At 36.9% G+C, this 25,447-nt stretch overlaps 1 protein-coding gene across 2 annotated transcripts in view; it reads left to right on the top strand.

Moving 5' to 3' along the window:
* The window catches only part of LOC128660913 (ras-related protein Rab-10), a 207,349-nt gene that overhangs the window by 129,311 nt on the left and 52,591 nt on the right, over positions 1–25,447 (top strand). For both annotated transcript variants that reach the window (XM_053715006.1, XM_053715005.1), the window contains exons 3-4: positions 9,072–9,210; positions 21,043–21,132. In XM_053715006.1, the coding sequence (XP_053570981.1) occupies positions 9,072–9,210; positions 21,043–21,132 (229 nt within the window). The remainder of the gene's footprint in view (positions 1–9,071; positions 9,211–21,042; positions 21,133–25,447) is intronic.

Below are 25,447 nucleotides of genomic sequence, written 5' to 3'. Positions count from 1 at the left end.
TGAAAGTTAAGGATGGCTACTGCTTGAACATGATAAACTTATTTTGCTGATATTAGCTATAAAACATAATCTCAGGTAAAATATTATTATTCTTATTATTTTTCTAAAGCCCCACCAAATTATGTAACACTGAATACATGAGTAGGGGACAGGGGACACATTAAAACTAATTCATGGTTTATAAAAAAAAGAAATCCTGACACATACACTAACCGGCCACTTTATTAGGTACACCTGTTCAATTGTTTGGTAACACAAATTGCTAATCAGCCAATCACATGGCAGCAACTCAATGCATCTAGACGTGGTGAAGAAGACTTGCTTAAGGTCAAACCGAGCATCAGAATGGGGAAGAAAGGGGATTTAAGTGACTTTGAACATGGCATGGTTGTTGGTGCCAGACGGACTGGTCTGAGTATTTCAAAAACTGCTGATCTACTGGGATTTGCACGCACAACCATCTCTAGGGTTTACAGAGAATGGTCCAAAAAAGAGAAACTATCCAGTGAGTGGCAGTTGTGTGGACGAAAATGCCTTGTTAAAGTCAGAGGAGAATGGGCAGACTGGTTTGAGATGATAGAAAGGCAACAGTAACTCAAATAACCACTCGTTACAACCAAGGTATGCAGAATACCATCTCTGAACGCACAACACATCGAACCTTGAAGCAGATGGGCTACAGCAGCAGATGACAACTCCGGGTGCCACTCCTGTAAGCTAAGAACAGGAAACTGAGGCTACAATTCACACAGGCTCACCAAAATTGGACAATAGAAGAATGGAAAAGCGTTGCCTGGTTTTATGAGTCTTAATTTCAACTGCGACATTCAGATGGTAGGTTCAGAATTTTGCGTAAACAACATGAAAGCAGGAATCCATTCTGCCTTGTATCAACGGTTCAGGCTGGTGGTGGTGGTGTAAAGGTGTGGGCGATATTTTCTTGGCACACTTTTGACCCTTTATTACCAATTGAGTATCGTTTAAACACCACGGCCTACTTGAGTATTGTTGCTGACCATGTCCATCCCATTATGACTACAGTGTACCCATCTTCTGATGGCTACTTCCAGCAGGATAATGCACCATGTCACAAAGCTCAAATCATCTCAAACTGGTTTCTTGAACATGACAATAAGTTCACGGTACTCCAATGGCCTCCACAGTTACCAGATCTCAATCCAATAGAGCACCTTTGGAATGTGGTGGAATGGGAGATTCGTATCATCGATGTGCAGCCGACAAATCTGAAGCAACTGCGTGATGCTATCATGTCAACATAGACCAAAAGTATGAGGAATGTTTCCAACACCTTGTTGAATCTATGCCATGAAGAATTAAGGCAGTTCTGAAGGCAAAAGGGGGTCTAACCCAGTACTAGCAAGTGGCTGGTGAGTGTATAACAGACTAAATAAAACAAATCAATACAGGAGGCTGTGGGCAACATGTAAGTAAAAGGAAATGCTTTAATGCACATGTATTCCTGCTTAAAGGGACAGTATACACCCATTTTCATATAACTGCATGTAATAGACACTACTATAAAGAACAATATGCACAAATACTGAATTATAAAACCTTTTAAAACTGTACTTAGAAGTTCCCAGTTCAGCACTGTTGATGAGGTTTGGGTGGGACACCCAGTGAAAGGGGCTGGGTAAACAAAAGGAGCAGCCACTCCTCATTCCCCTCTCCCTGCAAATGAAAAGACAGCTAAAATTAACAGCCAGCAGGAGTCTGTAAACGTGTGTATACATCTGACACTATGGGGCTTGGTTAGGAGTCTGAAAATCATCACAATGTTATAAAAAAATAAGCAAAACTATACATTGTTACAAAAACACTCCTACATGGGCTATACAAATGTATGGGCTATACAGAAAGTAATAATAGTACTCAGAAAGAGAGGAGAGAAATAATATATTAGGTTATGGAGAATAGTGAGAGACAGAAGGAAAGGGACATACAGTAAAATTAATAAGAATCTGCAGGTGTGATTGTAGATCATAAAAATTAGAGGTGTAAAATGGTGTCTGCTGTGCTCCCGCAGCTTCCCAGGTCAGCGCAAATGTCTATATGGGGCCTATCTATCAAGCTCCGAATGGAGCTTGATGCCCCATGTTTCTGGCAAGCCTGCAGACTCGCCAGAAACAGCAGTTATGAAGCAGCGGTCACAAAGACCGCTGCTCCATAACCTGTCCGCCTGCTCTGAGCAGGTGGACAGACATCGCCAGAAATCAACGCAATCGAGTACGATCGGGTTGATTGACACCCCCCCTGCTGGCAGCCGATTGGCCGCGAGTCTGCAGGGGGCGGCATTGCACCAGCAGCTCTTGTGAGCTGCTGGTGCAATGCTGAATACGGAGAGCGTATTGCTCTCCGCATTCAGCGAGGTCTTGCGTGTCGGATCAGGTCCGCAAGACCTTTCATAAATAGGGGCCTATGTCCTGACGCACACAATCATCAATAAATAGATAGATAAACATAGATGGGTAGATGGATGGATAGATATAGATAGATAGATAGATAGATAGATAGATAGATAGATAGATAGACAGACACAGACAGGCAGACAGATAGATAGATAGATAGATAGATAGATAGATAGATAATAGCTAGAGTAGCTGGATAGAGATAGATAGATGATATATAGATAGATACATAGAGAGAGAGAATAGATAGAATAGATACATACGGGGGAACTTCCGGGAGGCGGCCATGATAGGTCGCACAATACCATTCTGCTCCAGTCATTTCATCACCTTTGTTTAATAAAATACTCCAAATGGCTCATCTAGATGTCACACAGCCTGATTTTTGAAGCACAAATGATCCCACATCTGATAAGCCTAAAACAATTGAGATGGATGCGACTTTGAGCACCCGGAGCACACTTCAAGGCTGAGGCCTTTTATTTAACCCCCGGCGAGGCGCACTTGGGCCTTGTCATTAGGCAGCACATAGTGCTGAATGTAAAACACCAAGAGAGTACTAACGCAACATATTTTGAGTTTATCTATCTTACCCCTGCCTGGCGTTTTCTATTAATTATCTGCAATGGAGATCCCTTTCTACTTTTTGGAAGAGCTACGAAGCTTACTTGTTAATCACCATGTTGCTTTGGAGGATACATTGGACGCAATACTCCATGGTGTCAAGCTTAATCCAGCACAACAGCACACCCTAACTGAGTCTAGCCTATCTGAAGCAGGGAGAGGTGGCGCTAAGGGGCCCCGGCACCTACATTCAATCTGTGGACAAACTCTAGGAGGAGGGGAGCTTGATCTGTCACTGAGCTCAGACGGAGTGTTGGTGAAAGACTCAATGATTGCTAAAGGGAGTTTGGCCTGTTTACTCCTGCCCGCGATACAATGTATGATCTATGTAGCTCTGACATGTCAATGAGCCAAGAGAGGATGGAACTTGTACCTCGGAGGACCTCGGACAAAAAGCAGGATTGAGACTGTATAAAATCATTAGCGTGTACCGTCCACCCTCAGGTTAGAGCATAATGAGGGGGGAGGGGCGCACGATAGCACAGAACACGGTGTGGGCTCAGTTGATGCAGTGGTATCAGAGTTAGAGGATGACACGGATCGTCAGCATCTAATCGGATTTAGATATTATAACCACCCCATGACTGACGGGCAAAACTACACATCCTTAGGATTAACAAAGATGTCGAATTAGCATTTTACCCACAAGTGCGCATGCGATGTGGTCATACATAACAGATGATAAATATTCTAAATAAGTGGGCGCAACTACGTAGTGATTGGATGTTGCATGGCCATATATTTTAATATTGCTCTGCCTACTTTTATAGGCGGCCGTTGCAACTTGTTTTATAAAAGATATAGACTATTGTTTTATATATTTAGAAGCTTAAATTCATTGTCAAACTAGGTATGTTTTATTTGATGTATATTTCTAATTATTATTATGTATTTTAAAGAAGTATTTTTAGACTTGGATTTCTAACCCTTTAAGAATCTGTACAGGGTCAGCTAAACATGAGGTGAAAAATGTATACCTGTAAATTACTTGTTAATGTATTTGGCCCACCAACATTTAAAACATGCCCTACCACACACATTAAAAAAGAGTTTATTTTTCACATATCATGGGACATGAACCTTTTGATGCTAATACTATTATGTTTTTGGGGTAGAAACAGTAAATTGTTGTACTAATTCCAAAGGCTCTCTAATGACTTTGGCTTAAAAAATATATATATTTAAACAAAAGTAAACAGACAAAACAAGTTTGTATGTAAAAAATAGAGTGTTATTTTTTTTGTGGGGGGTCAGCTTATTTTAAGGGATAATAAATTATTTTGTTTTGTTACATCTAAAGTAAAACCTTTTAAGATGTACTAAAGTTTTTGTTTTCGGTAAACTTAATGATGAGCTATGTGCAAAGAAAAAACAAAGAGCAAGATTACAAGTCGCGCGGCAAATCTGTTTTTCGCAATTACAAAAACACAGCGCGCGTTATGGTTTTTTCACACTTGGGTTTGCGCAGGTATTAGAAGTTACAAAATAACTTATTTTGAACGCTTGTTAACCAGCGTAATCCATAAAGGCAGATCACGAGAGCGTTCACGTATTCCCCCATAGAAGTCACTTGAGAAGACAAATAGAAAAAAAAACCCACCAAAACCCTAATCTGTTGTGCAAAGCCCATGACGTATTCTCCTCGAAAAGTGTACATGAAAATATTGCGAGAATGTTTTCTTAATGGAAAATGTTCTATTTATTTCTAAATAAATATTTCTCTATATATGTGGTGATATTTGGACACATATATCTATTTATAGTTAGATATGTATATGAATTTATATATGTCTATATATCTCGAGATCTATATGCAAATATATCTTTGACAATACATCTGAGATATTGTTTAATGTGCATAAGATTGTAATGAAATCTTTTCCATAGTTAAGCATATCTCTATACATATAAATCCATGTTTCTCAATGTATGTATGTCAATGTAAAATCCCTTTGTCTGCTTTTTTTTGAGCCCTTATAACTTTTGTGTGCAAGATATTTTTAAAATAATTTTTATTAGACAGTGTTAATTTGAGTGTAACAGTACTTTGTAATGTATTTTGAAGTGTTATGTGAAACATTTTTGTTGCTGAAAACTGTTAAAGGGACAGTATACAACAGAATTTTTATTGTTTTAAAAGATAGATAATCCCTTTATTACCAATTCCCCAGTTTTGTATAACCAACACAGTTATATTAATATACTTTTTACCTCTGTGATTATCTTGTATCTAAGCCTCTGCAAACTGCCCCATTGTTTCAGTTCTTTTGACAGACTTTCATTTTAGCCAATCATCGCCTGCTCCCAGATAACTTCACGTGCATGAGCACAGTGTTATCTATATGAAAAACATGAACTAACACCACATCTAGTGGTGAAAAACTGTTAAAATGCATTCTGAAAAGAGGTGGCCTTCAAGGTCTAAGAAATTAGCATATGAACTTCCTAGGTTAAGCTTTCAACTAAGAATACCAAGAGAACAAAGCAAATTTGGTGATAAAAGTAAATTGGAAAATTGTTTAAAATTACATGCCCTGTCTAAATCATGAAAGTTTATTTTGGACTAGACTGTCCCTTTAACTACAGCTCTTGGATTGTTGCGTAAAAGGCGAATGCTTGCACATAATCGCTATTTTTCAAGTATTGTAATATCTGTGCAATGAAAATTGATTGCGAAAAGACTATATTGCACGCGGAAAACTCATACCGCGCAACTTGTAATCTTGCCCAAACTGTGGTTGTGGTCACTTACAGGGACAAGTGACCCCTCTTTTGAAAGAAAAACATGCCCCTATAAAATGCAGGTAACATAGTAGATAAGGTTGAATAAAGACTGAAGTCCATCGAGTTCAAACTATACAAATCTAAAATACTTTCAAAAAGCTCCAGTTAAGCTTAAATAACCCCATTGAAATGTGACCCATTTAATACTAGCAATCATATCCATGAATTTTGTTTATATACAGAAATTTATCCAGACTATTTTTAAATGTATCTATGGTATTGGCATTCACTACCTCCTTTGGTAATGAGTTCCACAATTTTATTGCTCTTACAGTGAAAAAACGTTTCCGTTGCAGGAGATTAAATCTCCTTTCCTCCAACCTTAAATTATGACCTCTTGTCAGAAACAATTTTCTTGGAATAAACAGAACTTCTGCCATCTCTGTATATGGGCCTTGAATATATTTATATAAAGTAATCATGTCACCTCTCAAGCGCCTTTTTTCTAAAGAAAACAGACCCAGTTTGGCTAGCCTCTCCTCATAGGTTAATTTCTCCAATCCCCTTATTAGCTTTGTGGCCCTTCTCTGAACTTTTTCTAGTTCTACAATATCTTTTTTAGCAATCGGTCCCCAGAACTGCACTCCAAACTCAAGGTGAGGTCTTACCAGGGCTTTATATAATGACAGAATTATGCTTTCCTCCCTTGGATCAATGCCTCTTTTAATACATGCTAGTATCTTATTAGCCTTTGAAGCCGCTGCCCTGCATTGTGCACCCATCTTTAGCTTGTTATCTATTACTACTCCCAAATCCCTTTCCTCCTGTGTTTGGCTAAGTCTTGTCCCATTTAAAAAATACGTAGCCTGCTTATTTTTACTTCCAAAATGTAGAACCTTGCATTTTTCCGTATTAAATCTCATTTTCCATTCACTTGCCCATAGCTCTAATTTTAGCAAATCCCTTTGTAAAGAGAGTTCGTCCTGCTCTGACCTAATGACCTTACTTAACTTAGTATCATCTGCAAAAATAGAGATGTCGCTATTTAATCCTTGCTCCAAGTCATTTATAAAAATATTAAAAAGAGCAGGGCCCAGTACTGATCCTTGGGGGACGCCACTGATTACCTTTGTCCAATCTGAGTATGATCCATTTACTACTACTCGTTGCTCCCTATCTTTTATCCAGTTATTTATCCATGAGCTAACATTTTCAGCTATTCCCAGTCCCTTAATTTTGTGCATTAATCTCTCATGTGGCACTGTATCAAATGCCTTTGCAAAATCTAAGTATATCGCTTCAACTGATTCCCCTTTATCTATATTTTTACTTACTTCCTCGTAGAATCTAATTAGATTAGTTTGCAATGATCTATTTCTCCTAAAGCCATGCTGATTAGAACTCATAATCTTGTTTACACGAATATGCTCATCAATATAATCCCTTATAATCCCTTCAAATATCTTCCCCACTATTGATGTCAGACTAACTGGTCTATAGCTTCCCGGATCATCCCTGCTTCCCTTTTTGAAGAGTGGCACCACATCAGCTTTACGGCAATCCTGGGGTACCATGCCTGAGGATAATGAGTCTTGAAAAATTAAGAGTAAAGGTTTGTCTATAACAGTGCTAAATTCCCTTAACACCCTTGGGTGTATTCCATCTGGGCCTGGAGTTTTATTTACCTTAATATTTTCCATTTTTTTCCTGATATCCTCTAAACAAAACCCAGTTAGTGGTATGGACTGGCATGTTCTATTCTGTTCCAAAGTATCATTCAATGGTTCCTCTCTTGTGTATACTGAAGAAAAAAAACTGGTTTAGTACCTCAGCCTTCTCCCTGTCATTAATTATCATGCTACCCTCCACGCATTTTAATGTACCTATATTATCCTTCTTAGATTTTTTGCTATTTATGTACTTAAAGAACCTTTTAGGGTTAGACTTGGCAATTAATTTTTCATTTTCAATTTTGGCTAATTTGATTGCTTTTTTGCATGCTTTGTTACATTCCTTATAAATATTGTATGCTGAGTCTGTACTATTTTCTTTTAATAATTTAAATGCCCTACGTTTTTTCCTAATTTCTCTTAACACATTTTTAAGGTGATAAGTAAAAGCAGAAAAACCCTTCATCAGCCAATGTACCCTTATCTCGGCTGTTGTTTTCACTATAAGGGATTAAATAGTGAGGCTCTCACTGCTTTAAGCAAGACCAGCACTATTACAGAGATTAAAACCCTTCAAGTGATGGTAAATCCGAGCAAAAAAAAAAATGCTAGGATTTTCCATTGCTAAAAATAAAGTGATCTCCTCACAGATGTCAGCGGATCCTGCGCACGGCACCGCTCTCTTTACCAATGAGGTGATGTTTCCACCTCTAAACCATTAGCTGTGCTAGCATACAGAACACTGTCAGATGACTAACACGGCATTGGTTTAGAGGTGGATACGTCACCTCATTGAGAAAAAGCGCTGTGCCGTGGGCAGCCAGAGGAGCTGACTTTAGCCAGGGGCCGCGGCACAGAAAAGGTGAGTTTGGCAACCTTTTTTTTACTAAATTATCACCGAAAGTCCACATTATTTTTATTGATGGTAAATACTAGCATTTTTTAAACACACAGATTTGCCATCACTTTAAAGACTTGTGATGTACAGGGTATTTCTGTGTTGTTAAGATATTTTAAAAGTGCTGTTTAACCGAAGGGCCAGGGGGCTATAACGTTCCCCTCTAGCACAAACAGGGGGGATTTGAGTTTAGTCAAGTTTTATATTATTTATATTTTCATGTTATGTCTTGTACAGCACCCTGTTTTGATCTTAAAGGGATATGAAACCAATTTTTTTTCTTTCATGGTTCAGATAGAGAATGCCATTTTAAGCAACTTTCTAATTACTCCTATTATCAATTTTTCTATGTTCTCTTGGTATCTTTATTTTACCAGCAGGAATGTAAGCTTAGGAGCTGGCCCAATTTTGGTTCAGCACCTGGGTAGCGCATGCTGATTGGTGGCTAAATGTAGCCACCAATCAGCAAGTGCTACTCTGGGTGCTGAACCAAAAATGGGCCAGCTCATAAGCTTACGTTTCTGTTTTTTCAAATAAAGATACCAAGAGAACGAAGAAAAATGGTTAATAGTATTAAATTCAAAAGTTCCTTAAAATGGCATGCTGTATTTGAATCGTGAAAGAAAAAATGTTGGGGTTTTTATATCCCTTTAATGTTCACCTTGTTGAATAGTGATAACTGAATTCTGTATTTAAGAATTCTCCATGTTTTCTGCTTGTTTTTAGGGACACTGCAGGACAAGAGAGATTTCACACACTGAGTGTAAGCTATTTTCGCGGAGCTCAAGGGTTTGTCCTGGTTTATGACATCACAAACCTCAATTCATTTAGAAATATAGCTGTATGGATGAAAGACATTCAAATGGTAAGTAACATCTACAGTCTCTATATAAAGTGAACCCTCAGAAATAAGAAAATGGGTAGCACTAAATAAAACAAGGATGGAACTATCTACTCTCTAAATAAATACAGTGCAGCTTTTTATATTATATCCAGTGAGCAGTAAGAAACTAAAAATGCTTAAAGAGACAATGTTTATTGTTTAAAAAGATAGATAATCCCTTTATTTCCTAGATTTGCACAACCAACACTGTTATATTAAAGGGACAGTCTACTCCAGAATGTTTATTGTTTAAAAAGATAGATAGTCCCTTTATTACCCATTCCCCAGTTTAGCACAACCAACACATTTATATTAAAACACTTTTTACCTCTGTGATTACCTTGTATCTAAGCCACTGCAGACTGTCCCTTTATCGCAGTTCTTTAGAAAGTCTTGCATTTTCGCCAATCAGTGCTAACTCATAAATAACTCCATGGGAGTAAGCACAATGTTATCTATATAACATGCATGCACTAGCACTATCTAGCTGTGAAAATGTCAAAATGTGAAGAAAATAATTTTGATTCTACCTAGAATTAGCTTTCAACAAAGAATACCAAGAGAACAAAGCAAATTTGATGATAAAAATAAATTGGAAAGATTTTTAAAATTGCGTGCCCTATCTCAATCATGAAAGTTTAAATTTGACTTGACTGTTTTATTGGGTGAGTATGTATGAAAGCAATAATGTGCCATTACAACTTTAAAATGTTGTTCAAAATCCAGTACAACTATTAATCAACCATCTAACTCCAATGTGACTAATAGCTTATACACATGAAATACAGGAGTTTTGACATACTCCATTTGGTCTGTTACACTTATATTCTGCATGATACAGTTTTAATTTTGCTGCAATCATTTCATATGCAAATTTTTTTTAAAAGCAGAAAATTGCTGATATATACTGCAGTTAAAAATGTAGCAAATACTTTTAAGTCTCAACAATACATTTAACAACACAGTTTCAGATGTACTAATTTGATCCAAGTAGCCTCACAATCAGAGTGACAATTGATTGACAATGATTTTATGGTATCACATTAAAGTGTGTTGAGAATTGATGAGAAAACATATAGCTAATAGAGGCATGGAAATAAAGTGTCATTTAGATATATTGGTCTAAAATATATCCAACTTGCAAATAAATGGCTAGATTTAGAGTTTTGCGGCCAAAGGGGTGCGTTAGCTACGCATGCTTTTTTTCCCCCGCACCTTTTAAATACCGCTGGTATTTAGAGTTCACAGAATGGCTGCGTTAGGCTCCAAAAAGGGAGCGTATAGCATATTTACCGCCGCTGCAACTCTCGATACCAGCGGTGCTTACGGACGCGGCCAGCTTCAAAAACGTGCTCGTGCACGATATCCCCATAGGAAACAATGGGGCAGTTTGAGCTGAAAAAAAACCTAACACCTGCAAAAAAAGCAGCGTTAAGCTCCTAACGCAGCCCCATTGTTTCCTATGGGGAAACACTTCCTAAGTCTGCACCTAACACTCTAACATGTACCCCGAGTCTAAACACCCCTAACCTTACACTTATTAACCCCTAATCTGCCGCCCCCGCTATCGCTGACACCTGCATATTTTTTTTTAACCCCTAATCTGCCGCTCCGTACACCGCCGCAACCTACATTATACCTATGTACCCCTAATCTGCTGCCCCTAACACCGCCGACCCCTATATTATATTTATTAACCCCTAATATGCCGTCCCCAATGTTGCCTCCACCCACCTACAATAATTAACCCCTAATCTGCCGACCGGACCTCACCGCTACTATAATAAATGTATTAACCCCTAAAGCTAACTCTAACCCTAACACCCCCCTAAGTTAAATATAATTTAAATCTAACGAAATAAATTAACTCTTATTAAATAAATTATTCCTTTATATTTAAGTATTTAAAGCTAAATACTTACCTGTAAAATAAACCCTAATATAGCTACAATATAAATTATAATTATATTGTAGCTATTTTAGGATTAATATTTATTTTACAGGCAACTTTGTAATTATTTTAACCAGATGCAATAGCTATTAAATAGTTAATAACTATTTAATAGCTACCTAGTTAAAATAATTACAAAATTACCTGGAAAATAAATCCTAACGTAAGTTACAATTAAACCTAACACTACACTATCAATAAATTACTTAAATAAAATACCTACAATTATCTACAATTAAACCTAACACTACACTATCAATAAATTAATTAAATACAATACCTACAAATAAATACAATGAAATAACTAACTAAAGTACAAAAAATAAAAAAGAACTAAGTTACAAAAAATAAAAAAATATTTACAAACATTAGAAAAATATTACAACAATTTTAAACTAATTACACCTACTCTAAGCCCCCTAATAAAATAACAAAGCCCCCCAAAATAAAAAAATGCCCTACCCTATTCTAAAATTAAAATAGAAAAGCTCTTTTACCTTACCAGCCCTTAAAAGGGCCATTTGCGGGGCATGCCCCAAAGAATTCAGCTCTTTTGCCTGGAGAAAAAAAACATACAATACCCCCCCCAACATTATAACCCACCACCCACATACCCCTAATCTAACCCAAACCCCCCTTAAATAAACCTAACACTAAGCCCCTGAAGATCTCCCTACCTTATCTTCACCACACCGGGTATCACACCGATCCGTCCTGGCTCCGATGTCTTGATCCAAGCCCAAGCGGGGGGCTGAAGACATCCATCCTCCGGCTGAAGTCTTGATCCAAGCAGGCAGAAGAGGACATCCGGACCGGCAAACATCTTCATCCAAGCCGCATCTTCTATGTTCTTCCATCCGATGACGACCGGCTCCATCTTGAAGACCTCCAGCGCGGATCCATCCTTTTCTTCCGACGACTAGGTGACGAATGAAGGTTCCTTTAAGGGACGTCATCCAAGATGGTGTCCCTCGAATTCCGATTGGCTGATAGGATTCTATCAGCCAATCGGAATTAAGGTAGGAAAATTCTGATTGGCTGATGGAATCAGCCAATCAGATTCAAGTTCAATCCGATTGGCTGATCCGACAACGTCGCCGCAAGCTACTTAAAATAATTAACCCCTAATCTTCCGACCGCAAATCGCCGCCACCTACGTTATCCCTATGTACCCCTAATCTGCTACCCCTAACACCGCCGACCCCTATATTATATTTATTAACCCCTAATCTGCCCCCCTCAACGTCGCCGACACCTGCCTACACTTATTAACCCCTAATCTGCCGAGCGGACCTGAGCGCTACTATAATAAAGTTATGAACCCCTAACCCGCCTCACTAACCCTATCATAAATAGTATTAACCCCTAATCTGCCCTCCCTAACATCGCCGACACCTAACTTCAATTATTAACCCCTAATCTGCCGACCGGAGCTCACCGCTATTCTAATAAATGTATTAACCCCTAAAGCTAAGTCTAACCCTAACACTAACACCCCCCTAAGTTAAATATAATTTTTATCTAACGAAATAAATTAACTCTTATTAAATAAATGATTCCTATTTAAAGCTAAATACTTACCTGTAAAATACATCCTAATATAGCTACAATATAAATTATAATTATATTATAGCTATTTTAGGATTAATATTTATTTTACAGGTAACTTTGTAATTATTTTAACCAGGTACAATAGCTATTAAATAGTTAAGAACTATTTAATAGTTACCTAGTTAAAATAATAACAAAATTACCTGTAAAATAAGTCCTAACCTAAGATATAATTAAAGCTAACACTACCCTATCAATAAAATAATTAAATAAACTACCTACAATTACCTACAATTAACCTAACACTACACTATCAATAAATTAATTAAATACAATTCCTACAAATAAATACAATTAAATAAACTAGCTAAAGTACAAAAAATAAAAAAGATCTAAGTTACAGAAAAAAAAAAAATATTTACAAACATAATAAAAATATTACAACAATTTTAAACTAATTACACCTACTCTAAGCCCCCTAATAAAATAACAAAGCCCCCCAAAATAAAAAATTCCCTACCCTATTCTAAATTAAAAAAGTTACAAGCTCTTTTACCTTACCAGCCCTGAACAGGGCCCTTTGCGGGGCATGCCCCAAGAATTTCAGCTCTTTTGCCTGTAAAAGAATAAATACAATACCCCCCCCCCCAACATTACAACCCACCACCCACATACCCCTAATCTAACCCAAACCCCCCTTAAATAAACCTAACACTAAGCCCCTGAAGATCTTCCTACCTTGTCTTCACCATACCAGGTTCACCGATCCGTCCTGAAGAGCTCCTCCGATGTCCTGATCCAAGCCCAAGCGGGGGCTGAAGAGGTCCATGATCCGGTCAAAGTCTTCATCCAAGCGGGGCAGAAGAGGATCTTCCATCCGATTGAAGTCATCATCCAGGCGGCATCTTCGATCTTCTTCCATCCGGAGCGAAGCGGCAGGATCCTGAAGACATCCAGCGCGGAACATCCATCCGGACCGACGACTGAACGACGAATGACTGTTCCTTTAAGGGACGTCATCCAAGATGGCGTCCCTCGAATTCCGATTGGCTGATAGGATTCTATCAGCCAATCGGAATTAAGGTAGGAATTTTCTGATTGGCTGATGGAATCAGCCAATCAGAATCAAGTTCAATCCGATTGGCTGATCCAATCAGCCAATCAGATTGAGCTCGCATTCTATTGGCTGTTCCGATCAATTTTTTATTTTGGGGGGCTTTGTTATTTTATTAGGGGGCTTAGAGTAGGTGTAATTAGTTTAAAATTGTTGTAATATTTTTATTATGTTTGTAAATATTTTTTTATTTTCTGTAACTTAGATCTTTTTTATTTTTTGTACTTTAGCTAGTTTATTTAATTGTATTTATTTGTAGGAATTGTATTTAATTAATTTATTGATAGTGTAGTGTTAGGTTAATTGTAGGTAATTGTAGGTAGTTTATTTAATTATTTTATTGATAGGGTAGTGTTAGCTTTAATTATATCTTAGGTTAGGACTTATTTTACAGGTAATTTTGTTATTATTTTAACTAGGTAACTATTAAATAGTTCTTAACTATTTAATAGCTATTGTACCTGGTTAAAATAATTACAAAGTTACCTGTAAAATAAATATTAATCCTAAAATAGCTATAATATAATTATAATTTATATTGTAGCTATATTAGGATGTATTTTACAGGTAAGTATTTAGCTTTAAATGTGCAGAATTATATAACATTATTTTTTAGGTTTACTGGCCCTTTAAGTATTATTAGTATTATTAAAGAAATTGGTTCCTTTAACTCAAAATATAGACTTTTGATGTACCTACTAGACATTTGCATTTGTTCTATTACAAATGAACATTTGTTAACAAAACACTGATATTGGTCTCATTACCACAAAATAAAGTTCTAAACAAATGCTGTGCGAAAATGAAAGAAAACTAATGAAAAAATGACAGATTTGTCAGTATTCGTTTCCTTTAAATAGTTAAAAAAAACGTACCTTTAGCGCCCTTGAAAGACTAGCTAATCCCTTCCACTTCTTCACAGAGCCCCGGCTGTGTTAATAGGAGAAGGTCTTTTAGTGCAGGCCGTGGGAGCTGCCGCATTAAGCCTGATATTAGCGCGCCCGGGGCTCTGTGAAGAAGGATCGGGATTAGCGCGGCTCTCCTGCATGCTCAAGGTAAGTATTTTATGCTACAGGTGAACATTTTCACCTGTAGCGAAGAAACATTTATATTTTTTAGCATTTTATTCTCACCACTCACTTAAGACATCGCTGGTATTACAGGTTTTTATAAACCCGGCGTTAGCCGCAGAAAAGTGAGTGGAGAGCAAAATTTAGCTCCACATCTCACCTCAATACCAGCGCTGCTTATGGTAGCGGTAAGCTGGCTAAACGTGCTTGTGTACGATTTCCCCCTAGGAAACAATGGGGCTGAGCCGGCTGAAAAAAAACCTAACACCTGCAAAAAAGCAGTGTTCAGCTCCTAATGCAGCCCCATTGATTCCTAGGGGGAAATAAAAGTTATGTCTACACCTAACACCCTAACATGAACCCTGAGTCTAAACACCCCTAATCTTACACTTATTAACCCCTAATCTGCCGCCCCGATATCACCGACACCTGCATTATATTATTAACCCCTAATCTGCCTCTCCGGACACCGCCACCACCTACATTATATCTATGAACCCCTAATCTGCTGCCCCCAACATCGCCGAACCCTACATTATATTTATTAACCCCTTCTCTGCCGCCCCCAACATCACCGCAACCTACCTACATTTATTAACTCCTAATCTGCCGCCCCCAACGTCGCCGCCACTATAATAAAGTTATTAACCCCTAAACCTAAGTCTAACCCTAAATCTAACACCCCCCTAATTTAAATATAATTTAAAATAATCTAAATAAAATTACTACAATTAAATAAATTAATCCTATTTAAAACTAAATACTTACCTATAAAATAAACCCTACGCTAGCTACAATATAACTAATAGTTACATTTGTATCAATCTTAGGGTTTATTTTTATTTTACAGGCAACTTTGTATTTATTTTAACTAGGTACAATAGTTATTAAATAGTTATTAACTATTTAATAACTACCTAGCTAAAATAAATACAAAAGTACCTGTAAAATAAAACCTAACCTAAGTTACAATTACACCTAACACTACACTATAATTAAATTAAATCCCTAAACTAAATACAATTAAATACAATTAAATAAACTAAAGTACAAAAAAACACTAAATTACAGAAAATAAAAAAATAATTAAAATTTTTTAAACTAATTACACCTAATCTAATCCCTCTAATAAAATAAAAAAGCCCCCCAAAATAATAAAAATCCCTACCCTATACTAAATTACAAATAGCCCTTAAAAGGGCTTTTTGATGGGCATTGCCCCAAAGTAATCAGCTCTTTTACCTGTAAAAAAATACAATACCCCCCAACATTAAAACCCACCACCCACACACCCAACCCTACTCTAAAACCCACCCAATCCCCCCTTAATAAAACCTAACACTAACCCCTTGAAGATCACCCTACCTTGAGACGTCTTCACCTAACCGGGCACAAGTGGTCCTCCAGACGGGCAGAAGTCTTCATCCTATCCGGGCAGAAGAGGACCTCCAGACGGGCAGAAGTCTTCATCCAGGCGGCATCTTCTATCTTCATCCATCCGGAGCGGAGCGGGTCCATCTTCAAGCCAACCGACGAGGAGCATCCTCTTCTTCCGACGAATGAAGGTTCCTTTAAATGACGTCATCCAAGATGGCGTCCCTTGAATTCCGATTGGCTGATAGGATTCTATCAGCCAATCGGAATTAAGGTAGGAAAAATCCTATTGGCTGATGCAATCAGCCAATAGAATTGAGCTCGCATTCTATTGGCTGATTGGAACAGCCAATAGAATAGAAGCTCAATCCTATTGGCTGATTGGATCAGCCAATAGGATTTTTCCTACCTTAGTTCCGATTGGCTGATAGAATCCTATCATCCAATCGGAATTCAAGGGATGCCATCTTGGATGACGTCATTTAAAGGAACCTTCATTCGCCGGGAGTCGTCGGAAGAAGATGATGCTCCGCGTTGGTTGGCTTGAAGATGGACCCGCTCCGCTCCGGATGGATGAAGATAGAAGATGCCGCCTAGATGAAGACTTCTGCCCGTCTGGAGGTCCTCTTCTGCCCGGATAGGATGAAGACTTCTGCCTGTCTGGAGGACCACTTGTGCCCGGTTGGGTGAAGACGTCTCAAGGTAGGTTGATCTTCAAGGGGTTAGTGTTAGGTTTTATTAAGGGGGGATTGGGTGGGTTTTAGAGTAGGGTTGGGTGTGTGGGTGGTGGGTTTTAATGTGGGGGGTATTGTATTTTTTTTTCAGGTAAAAGAGCTGATTACTTTGGGGCAATGCCCCACAAAAAGCCCTTTTATGGTCTATTTGTAATTTAGTATAGGGTAGGGATTTTTATTATTTTCAGGGGCTTTTTATTTTATTAGGGGGATTAGATTAGCTGTAATTAGTTTAAAAAATTGAAATTATTTTATTATTTTCTGTAATTTAGTGTTTTTTTTTCGTACTTTAGTTTATTTAATTTAATTGTAATTAATTGTAGTTAATTTGGGTAATTAATTTAATTATAGTGTAGTGTTAGGTGTAATTGTAACTTAGGTTAGGTTTTATTTTACAGGTAAATTTGTACTTATTTTAACTAGGAAGTTATTAAATAGTTAATAACTATTTAATAACTATTGTACCTAGTTAAAATAAATACAAAGTTGCCTGTAAAATAAAAATAAAACCTAAGCTAGATACAATGTAACTATTAGTTCTATTGTAGCTATCTTAGGGTTTATTTTATAGGTAAGTATTTATTTTTAAATAGGAATCATTTATTTAATTGTAGTAATTTTATTTAGATTTATTTAAATTATATTTAAATTAGGGGGGTGTTAGGGTTAGGGTTAGACTTAGATTTAGGGGTTAATACATTTAGTATAGTGGCGACGATATAGGGGGCGACAGATTAGGGTTTTAATAAATGTAGGTAGGTGTCGGCTATGTTAGGGACGGCAGATTAGGGGTTAATAATAATTAACTAGTGTTTGTGAGGCAGGATTGCGGCGGTTTAGCGGCGATGTCCAGTTGGCAGATTAGGGGTTACAATTTTTATTTAAGTGTTTGCGATGTGGGGGGGTGCCTCGGTTTAGGGGTTAATATATAGTTTACGGGTGTTAGTGTACTTTTTAGCACTTTAGTTAATAGTTTTATGTTACGGTGTTAGCCCATAAAACTCTGACTTTTAAATGCGGTAGGAGTCTTGACAGGAGAGGGTGTACTGCTCACTTTTTCCAAGACTCGTAATACCGGCGTTAGGAAAATCCCATTGAAAGTATGGGATACGCAATTGATGTAAGTGGATTTGCGGTATGTTCGAGTCGCGCAAAAAAAGTGAGCGGTACACCTGTACCTGCCAGACTCGTAATACCAGTAGGCGTTAAAAAGCAGCGCTGGGACCGCTCAACGCTGAAAAATTGTAATTGAAAAATAGTGTTTCAGAGGTAACCTTTTAATACAGTCCTGTTATTCACTGTAAACAATATTCAAGGGGATTTCAAAGGGTGTGTCATTTGACCTACACAATCACAGCAATTCTAATTGGAGAACATTGGTATTTAAAGTATCTATATCTTAGGGACATGAAACACAAAAATGTTCTTTCATGATCCAGATAGTACATGTGATTTTAAATAACTTTTCAATTTACTTCTATTATCTAAATTAGTTTATTCTCTTGGTATCCTTTGTTGAAAATGATAGCTAGGCAGGCTCAGGAGCTGCTGATTGGTGGCTGCACATATATGCTTCATGTTTTTGGCTCACCATTGCATTCAGCTAGATCCCAGTAATGCATTGATGCTCCTTCAACAAAGGATACCAAGAAAATGAAGCAAATTAGATAATAGAACTAAATTGGTGAGTTGTTTAAAATTGTATTCTCTGGATGAATCATAAAATAAAATTTTGGGGTTTCAAATCCCTAAAAAAGAACACAAAAAATATTCACTTTGTTTAAAAGGGATATTTTATATGTGAAGGCGTTTGACTAAGAAGGCCTCAAAGGTTTATATATATGTCTATATAGTTGTACATGTTTATATAAACACATATATATATATATATATATATATATATATATATATATATATATACTGTATATACACATCTTTGATCCATTCTCAGTCAAACACCTTGTCATATATTATATTCATATTAAACACTTTTTATACATTTATTTTAATAATAAACTTGTTTTTTATATTTCATTTGTATACATATGAGTGTAATTCTTTATTGTAATATGTTATTCCATGTGTTTTGTTATACTTTTATTCTAGCCCTAACACTTTACTTCAGGTCTCAAGTTGCGCTAACGTTTTTAGTGCTATTACATGTGGTGTTCGAGCACAACACATAACTTTAAACTTGTAATATGAGTGAGGTTTAAATATCCCCCTCTGTCTCATTTCATACATAGCTAATTTATTGACTTTTTTTTAATAAAGTAAAATAGCATTTCATCTTGACATTTGTCTTCCTGCTCTAGTCTACTGCTCCCTGCTACAGCTAGTTTCTGTATCATTTTGTTGCCTATTTCTCCAACCAACTACCATTTTTGGTGACATCAATATCACTGCTGAAATGCCCAGAGCCTCTGTTACTTCCAAATTCCCCCCATGAACCTCTTTTTACCTATTGACCCTATTATATATATGTAAGTAATATATGTCCAATATACATAAGATTTTGTGTGAGCATGTTGGTATTGGTCAAATTGATGACCATAAAACATAGTTGCACAATCCCCCATTCTAATTTAAGTCAAAACAACATACAGGCGTACCTCTGAGATATTGCAAGTTCAGTTCCAGACCAGTGTGCAATAGCATTATGTCTAAAAAAAAATAATGTACATACCTTTAATTGAAAAATACTTTATTGCTAAAAAATAATAACCATCACCTGAGCCTTCAAGTCATAATCTTTAGCTAGTGGTGTATGTATATATGTATATATGTGTGTATTTATGTGTTTACATGTGCATATATGTGTATATGTGTTGGAAAAATGGCACCAATAGACTTACTTGACACAGGATTGCCACAACCATCAATTTGTAAAAAGAGCAATATCTGCGAAGCACAATAAAGTGAAGCGCAATAAAACGAGGTATTCACAGCTTTGACCTATTGTTATCAGGTATTGTTTTAGTATAGTCAAAATGTTTCCAAATGTCTGCAGTAATGTATAAATGCTATATACTGTATTTGATTATTTTGTTAATATAAACTGTGTTATTTTAATACACTGTTTGTTGTCATGAATCCACAAAAATGTTAATGTTTTTTATTCTCATTAAATCTGCATATAGGGCAAGATTTATCAGTTTGCGAGCGGACAGGATTCACAAGTTGTAAACCTATCCAAACTTGATTGGAAATTGTGGGCCGGATATATTCTCCATATTTATTGTTGCATGAGGGAACACTTGTGCAATATGCCCCCCACCCTCACGTAACCATTTGCGTGAGAGTAGGGCTTGTCAAACACTGCGGTCGAATGAATCCTGGGTGATTTCTCTACGCCAACTCCAGTTTGGCAGAGAGAGTTTATGAAGCAGCGGTTTAAACCGCTGCTTTATAAATATCAATTGCAGGCTCAAATGAGCGAGCCTGCAACTGATCAGGCTATTCGCCTCAGCAAAAATCTTGCCCATAGTTCCCTTGTAGCTCTTCCAGTAATAGTTTACTATTAAAGGGACAGAAATATGCATGTTTTATATTCACTGTTATGTCTCTTTAATGTAAATGTAGACATATTAGTGGTGGTTAAAAGTTTTATTAGTATAATATATACCAGTTTTATTATTTATATTCTGATGGCCAAAAAAATGCTGTATTTTTCTGTAATGTCTATAAACTAAACTAAAAACCAAAAACATATATTTAATATATTGTTCGTTGTAATATCAGGACTATAATGCTGCATTGTGTGTTACCTGCCCCTAATCTATTAACTATGGAAAATAGTTAATAGTGATCAATACTATAACATGGCATTTGCAGTTGAAACTCCAGTTGTAGCAAGTTTTCATTCATTTAAACAGTATGATTACTTTATCCCGCTCACTCTTACCTTTTGTAAAAACCTGATTTGTCTTTGTCTATAATCTAAAATGAACTTTAATGCTTTGCAAACCAATCTGTTTAAATAGTTTTTACCTCTGTGCAATTTTCTTTTTTTTCATACAGAAAGCTGGTGAAGACGTTGAGGTCGTTCTCTTGGGAAATAAGTGTGACAAGGAAGACGAACGCGAGGTTTCAAAAGAAAAAGGGGAAAAGGTAAGCATTGATTATCTCAACATCGGAGAGTATTTGAGTTAGCTGAGTACACTGCATCTGTTAAGCATCTGACCATACAGCTGTAACATTAGGAACTAATGTTGCTTAGAATGGAATTCTCATTTTGCAATATTGATTGCACATTTTTTTGTTATGCTGTAGTTTTGAAAAATGTTCTTTAATTCAATTATTAAAGTTTTATTCATCATCTCTAACTTTAGAGATGTTTTTTATTCAAATTGCATTCATCTTTCCCCCCCCCTGCTTTTTTGCTGAATATCATCCAAAATTCATGATGCTGATTTTCAATATGAAGCTTTCTATTTTTCACCCCTTAACAAGATTTCTTTTAGGTTACATTCATTTTTTTTGTCTGTGCCAATGAATATTCACAAAGCTATAAAGTACAAGTAATGCTTCTGTCTGGTATTTTTTTTATAATATGTTGCTACAGGAAAAGTGTTTGTTGTTAAGACACAACTGATAAATTCTTCAACTTACAACATAAAATTTGAATTAGGGAACTGCGTTTCAATTATTTTCATATCTTTCTTGTGAGCTTAGCTAATGTTACCCACTCTGTCACTAAAAGCTGACACTGTACATTTCAAAGAGTTGAAACTCACATTACTTTGATTACAGACACCCCATTAAAGGGACACTGAACCCAAAATTTTTTCTATCGTGATTCAGATAAAGCATGCAATTTTAAGCAACTTTCTAATTTACTCCTATTATCAAATTCTTTTCATTCTCTTGGTATTTTTATTTGAAATGCAAGAATGTAAGTTTAGATGCCGACCCATTTTTGGTGAACACACTGTGTTGTTCCTGCTGATTAGTGGGTAAATTCTAGGGATGCACCGAAATGAAAATTCTGGACCGAAACCGATACCGAAACAAAACCAAAATTTTTTTTTTTTCTTTTTTAACTACACAGTGTATGTGTGTAGCTGAGAGAGTTTGTAGGCGGGAAAGCTCCAACAAATGCGCGTGGTCACTTGTACCGTAGGGCGTGATCTGCAGTGAAACTGGTGAAGCTCTACAAGGGAGAGCGTGGTTATAGCCAGACAACAATAAGAGGTGGATATGTGTTTTGTTTTTTGGTGTAGTTATCTGTGCGATGGGTGTGGCTGCACCTGATCGTCTCTCGTATCTCCGCTTAGTTCCTGGTTTGGGTCTCACACTGACCCGTCAGATTATATGTCCGGAGCCCCAAATGGAGTCTGCCTATCACCAGGACCAGGACTTGGCTACGACCTTACGTGCAAGGTGGTTATAGAAAGTTACTGTGCTTTTTTGTATACACTGTCTATTGGGTGATAATTTGTACCAACTGTGAGCAAGCTTGGGGCTTATGCATATATAGTGTGCACGCATATTTGCCTCGGGCAAATAGAATGTCTACGCACTAGAGGCTGATGTATAAGCACTGTATATAAGGCTTATACATATTCACTGTGTGTGTTTAGGGCTGTGTCTGATAATATCAAGTGTTTATAAACATGTTACGTATCCTCCTTTGAATACTGTATTCAGAACTTTGGTTTCCTTCTAAAAAAAAAAAATAGGGCACTGCTGGTTTCAAATATCATCATGACATGGTACTTACGTGTGTGCTCTGTGTACCATGCCAGTGCTGTGCTGCTCAACTTATGCTAAGGATAGACATGTAACTCAATAGAACAGGGGAGGGCTGTACATTTTAGCCATTTTGCTCCTCTTTGGGCCGAAATTGGAGTTGCACATTTTCGGCGGGCCAAATTTTGGTGCATCGCTAGTATTATTCTTTATTTAGTTCTGTGTAACAGAATCAGATTTAACCGTTTTTTTTTTGTTTTTTTTTAATTATCAAAATAAAGTATAGTCCTAGAAAAGTATTATTATATGCAAAACAGTAAGTCAAGTAATTAACTCAAACACCAGTTCTAGGCTAGCATCAAATTTGAAATATGCTACACAATAATTTTACCGAAAGTAAAAGGCAAAAAAAACGAAAACCGAAATAGCCAAAAATTCAATTTTCGGCCGAAACTTTCTGCGGCCGAAATTTCGGTGCATCCCTAGTAAATTCACCCACCAATAAACAAGTGCTTTCCATGGTTCTGAACAAAAAAAAATATAGCTTAGATGCCTTCTTTTTCAAATAAAGAAACCAAGAGAATGAAGAAAAATTGATAATAGGAGTAAATTATAAAGTTGTTTAAAATTGCATGCTCTATCTGAATCACAAAAGAAAAAAAATTTGGGTTCAGGGTCCCTTTAAGGGCTAAATTACAAGTGGAGCACTAAGTTTTCATGTGCCTGCAAATGGGCAAATTCACCTGTTTGGGGGAACACAATAAATAACCAGCCATTACAAGTGGTTGGTTATGCTGTCACAAGCTCGCAGTAGCAATTAGCGCTCAAAATATTAACCAGAGGCCCCAAATTAAAGTATTGTTTAGTTTTTAATAAAAAAAAACAAAAAACTGCACTAAGCGGTTTTTGGGGGCTAAAGTTGGCGGGTGTGGGGTGTAAGAAAAAAAAATCACTGAAAAGTGCCTTTACATAGCGGTCTATGGGGACTCTGTGTTCCCAGAAAATATATACATTTGTATACAAAAGTTTAGGCAACCCTGACAATTTCCATGATTTTCATTTATAAATAATTGGGTGTTTGGATCAGCAATTTCATTTTGATCTATCAAATAACTGAAGGATACAGTAATATTTGAGTAGTGAAATGAGGTTTATTGGATTAACAGAAAATGTACAATTTGCATCAAAATGAAATTCGACAGGTGCATAAATTTGGGCATCCTTGTCATTTTGTTGATTTGAATACCTGTAACTACCTAGCACTGATTAATTGGAACACACAATTGGTTTGGTGAGCCCATTAAGCCTTGAACTTCATAGAAAGGTGCATCCAATCATGAGAAAAGGTATTTAATGTGGCCAATTGCAAGTTGTTTTTCTCTTTGACTCTCCTCTGAAGAGTAGAAACATGTGCTCCTCAAAACAACTCTCAAATGACCTGAAAACAAAGATTGTTCAACATTATGGTTTAGGGGAAGGCTACAAAAAGCTATTGCAGAGATTTAAGCTGTCAGTGTCCACTGTGAGGAACATAGTTAGGAAATTGAAGATCACAGGCACAGTTCTTGTTAAGGCCAGAAGTAAAATATCAGAGAGGGAAAGGCAAAGGATGGTGAGAATGGTCAAAAACAGCCCACAGACCACCTCCAAAGACCTACAACATCATCTTGCTGCAGATGGTGTCAATGTGTATCGTTCAACAATTCAGCGCACTTTGCACAAGAAGAAGCTGTATGGAGAGTGATGCGGAAGAAGCCTTTTCTGCACACACGCCACAAACAGAGTCGCTTGAGGTATGCAAACACACATTTGGACAAGCCAACTTCATTTTGGAAGAAGGTGCTGTGGACTGATGAAACAAAGATTGAGTTATTTGGTCATAACAAGGGGCGTTATGCATGGCGGCAAAAGAACACAGCGTTCCAAGACAAACACTTGCTAGCCATAGTAAAATTTGGTGGATGTTCCATCATGCTGTGGGACTGTGTGGCCAGTGCCGGTACTGGGAATCTTTTTTTAAGTTGAGGGTCGCATGGATTCGACTCAATATCAGCAGATACTTGAGAATAATGTTGAGGAATCAGTCACAAAGTTGAAGTTACGCCGGGGCTGGATATTTCAACAAGACAACGACCCAAAACACTGCTCAAAATCTACTCTGGCATTTATGCAGAGGAACAAGTATAATGTTCTGTAATAGCCATCCCAGTCCCCAGACCTGAATATCATTGAAACTCTGTCGGGTGATTTGAAGCGGGCTGTCCATGATCAGCAACAATCAAACCTAACTGAACTGGAGATGTTTTGCAAGGAGAAATGGTCCAAAATACCTTCATCCAGAATCCAGACAGGCTATAGGAAGCGTCTAGATGCTGTTATTTCTGCTAAAGGAGGCTCTACTAAATATTGATGCAATATTCTGTATTCTGTATAATCTGTTAGGGTGCCCAAATTTATGCACCTGTCTAATTTCATTTTGATGCATATTGCATATTTTCTGTTAATCCAATAAGCCTCATTTCACTACTGAAATATTACTGTGTCCTTCAGTTATTTGATACATCAAAATGAAATTGCTGATCCAAACACCCAATTATTTATAAATGAAAATCATGGAAATTGTCAGGGGTGCCTAAACTTTTGCATACGACTGTATATGTATATATTCTTTTTATATATATATATATATATATATATATATATATTTACATTTGCTGCCCATCACTGCACGACC

Source organism: Bombina bombina, chromosome 5, assembly GCF_027579735.1.
Source record: "Bombina bombina isolate aBomBom1 chromosome 5, aBomBom1.pri, whole genome shotgun sequence".
In the NCBI taxonomy this organism is placed as follows: domain Eukaryota; kingdom Metazoa; phylum Chordata; class Amphibia; order Anura; family Bombinatoridae; genus Bombina; species Bombina bombina.
This window is presented reverse-complemented; position numbering and strand designations above follow the sequence as displayed.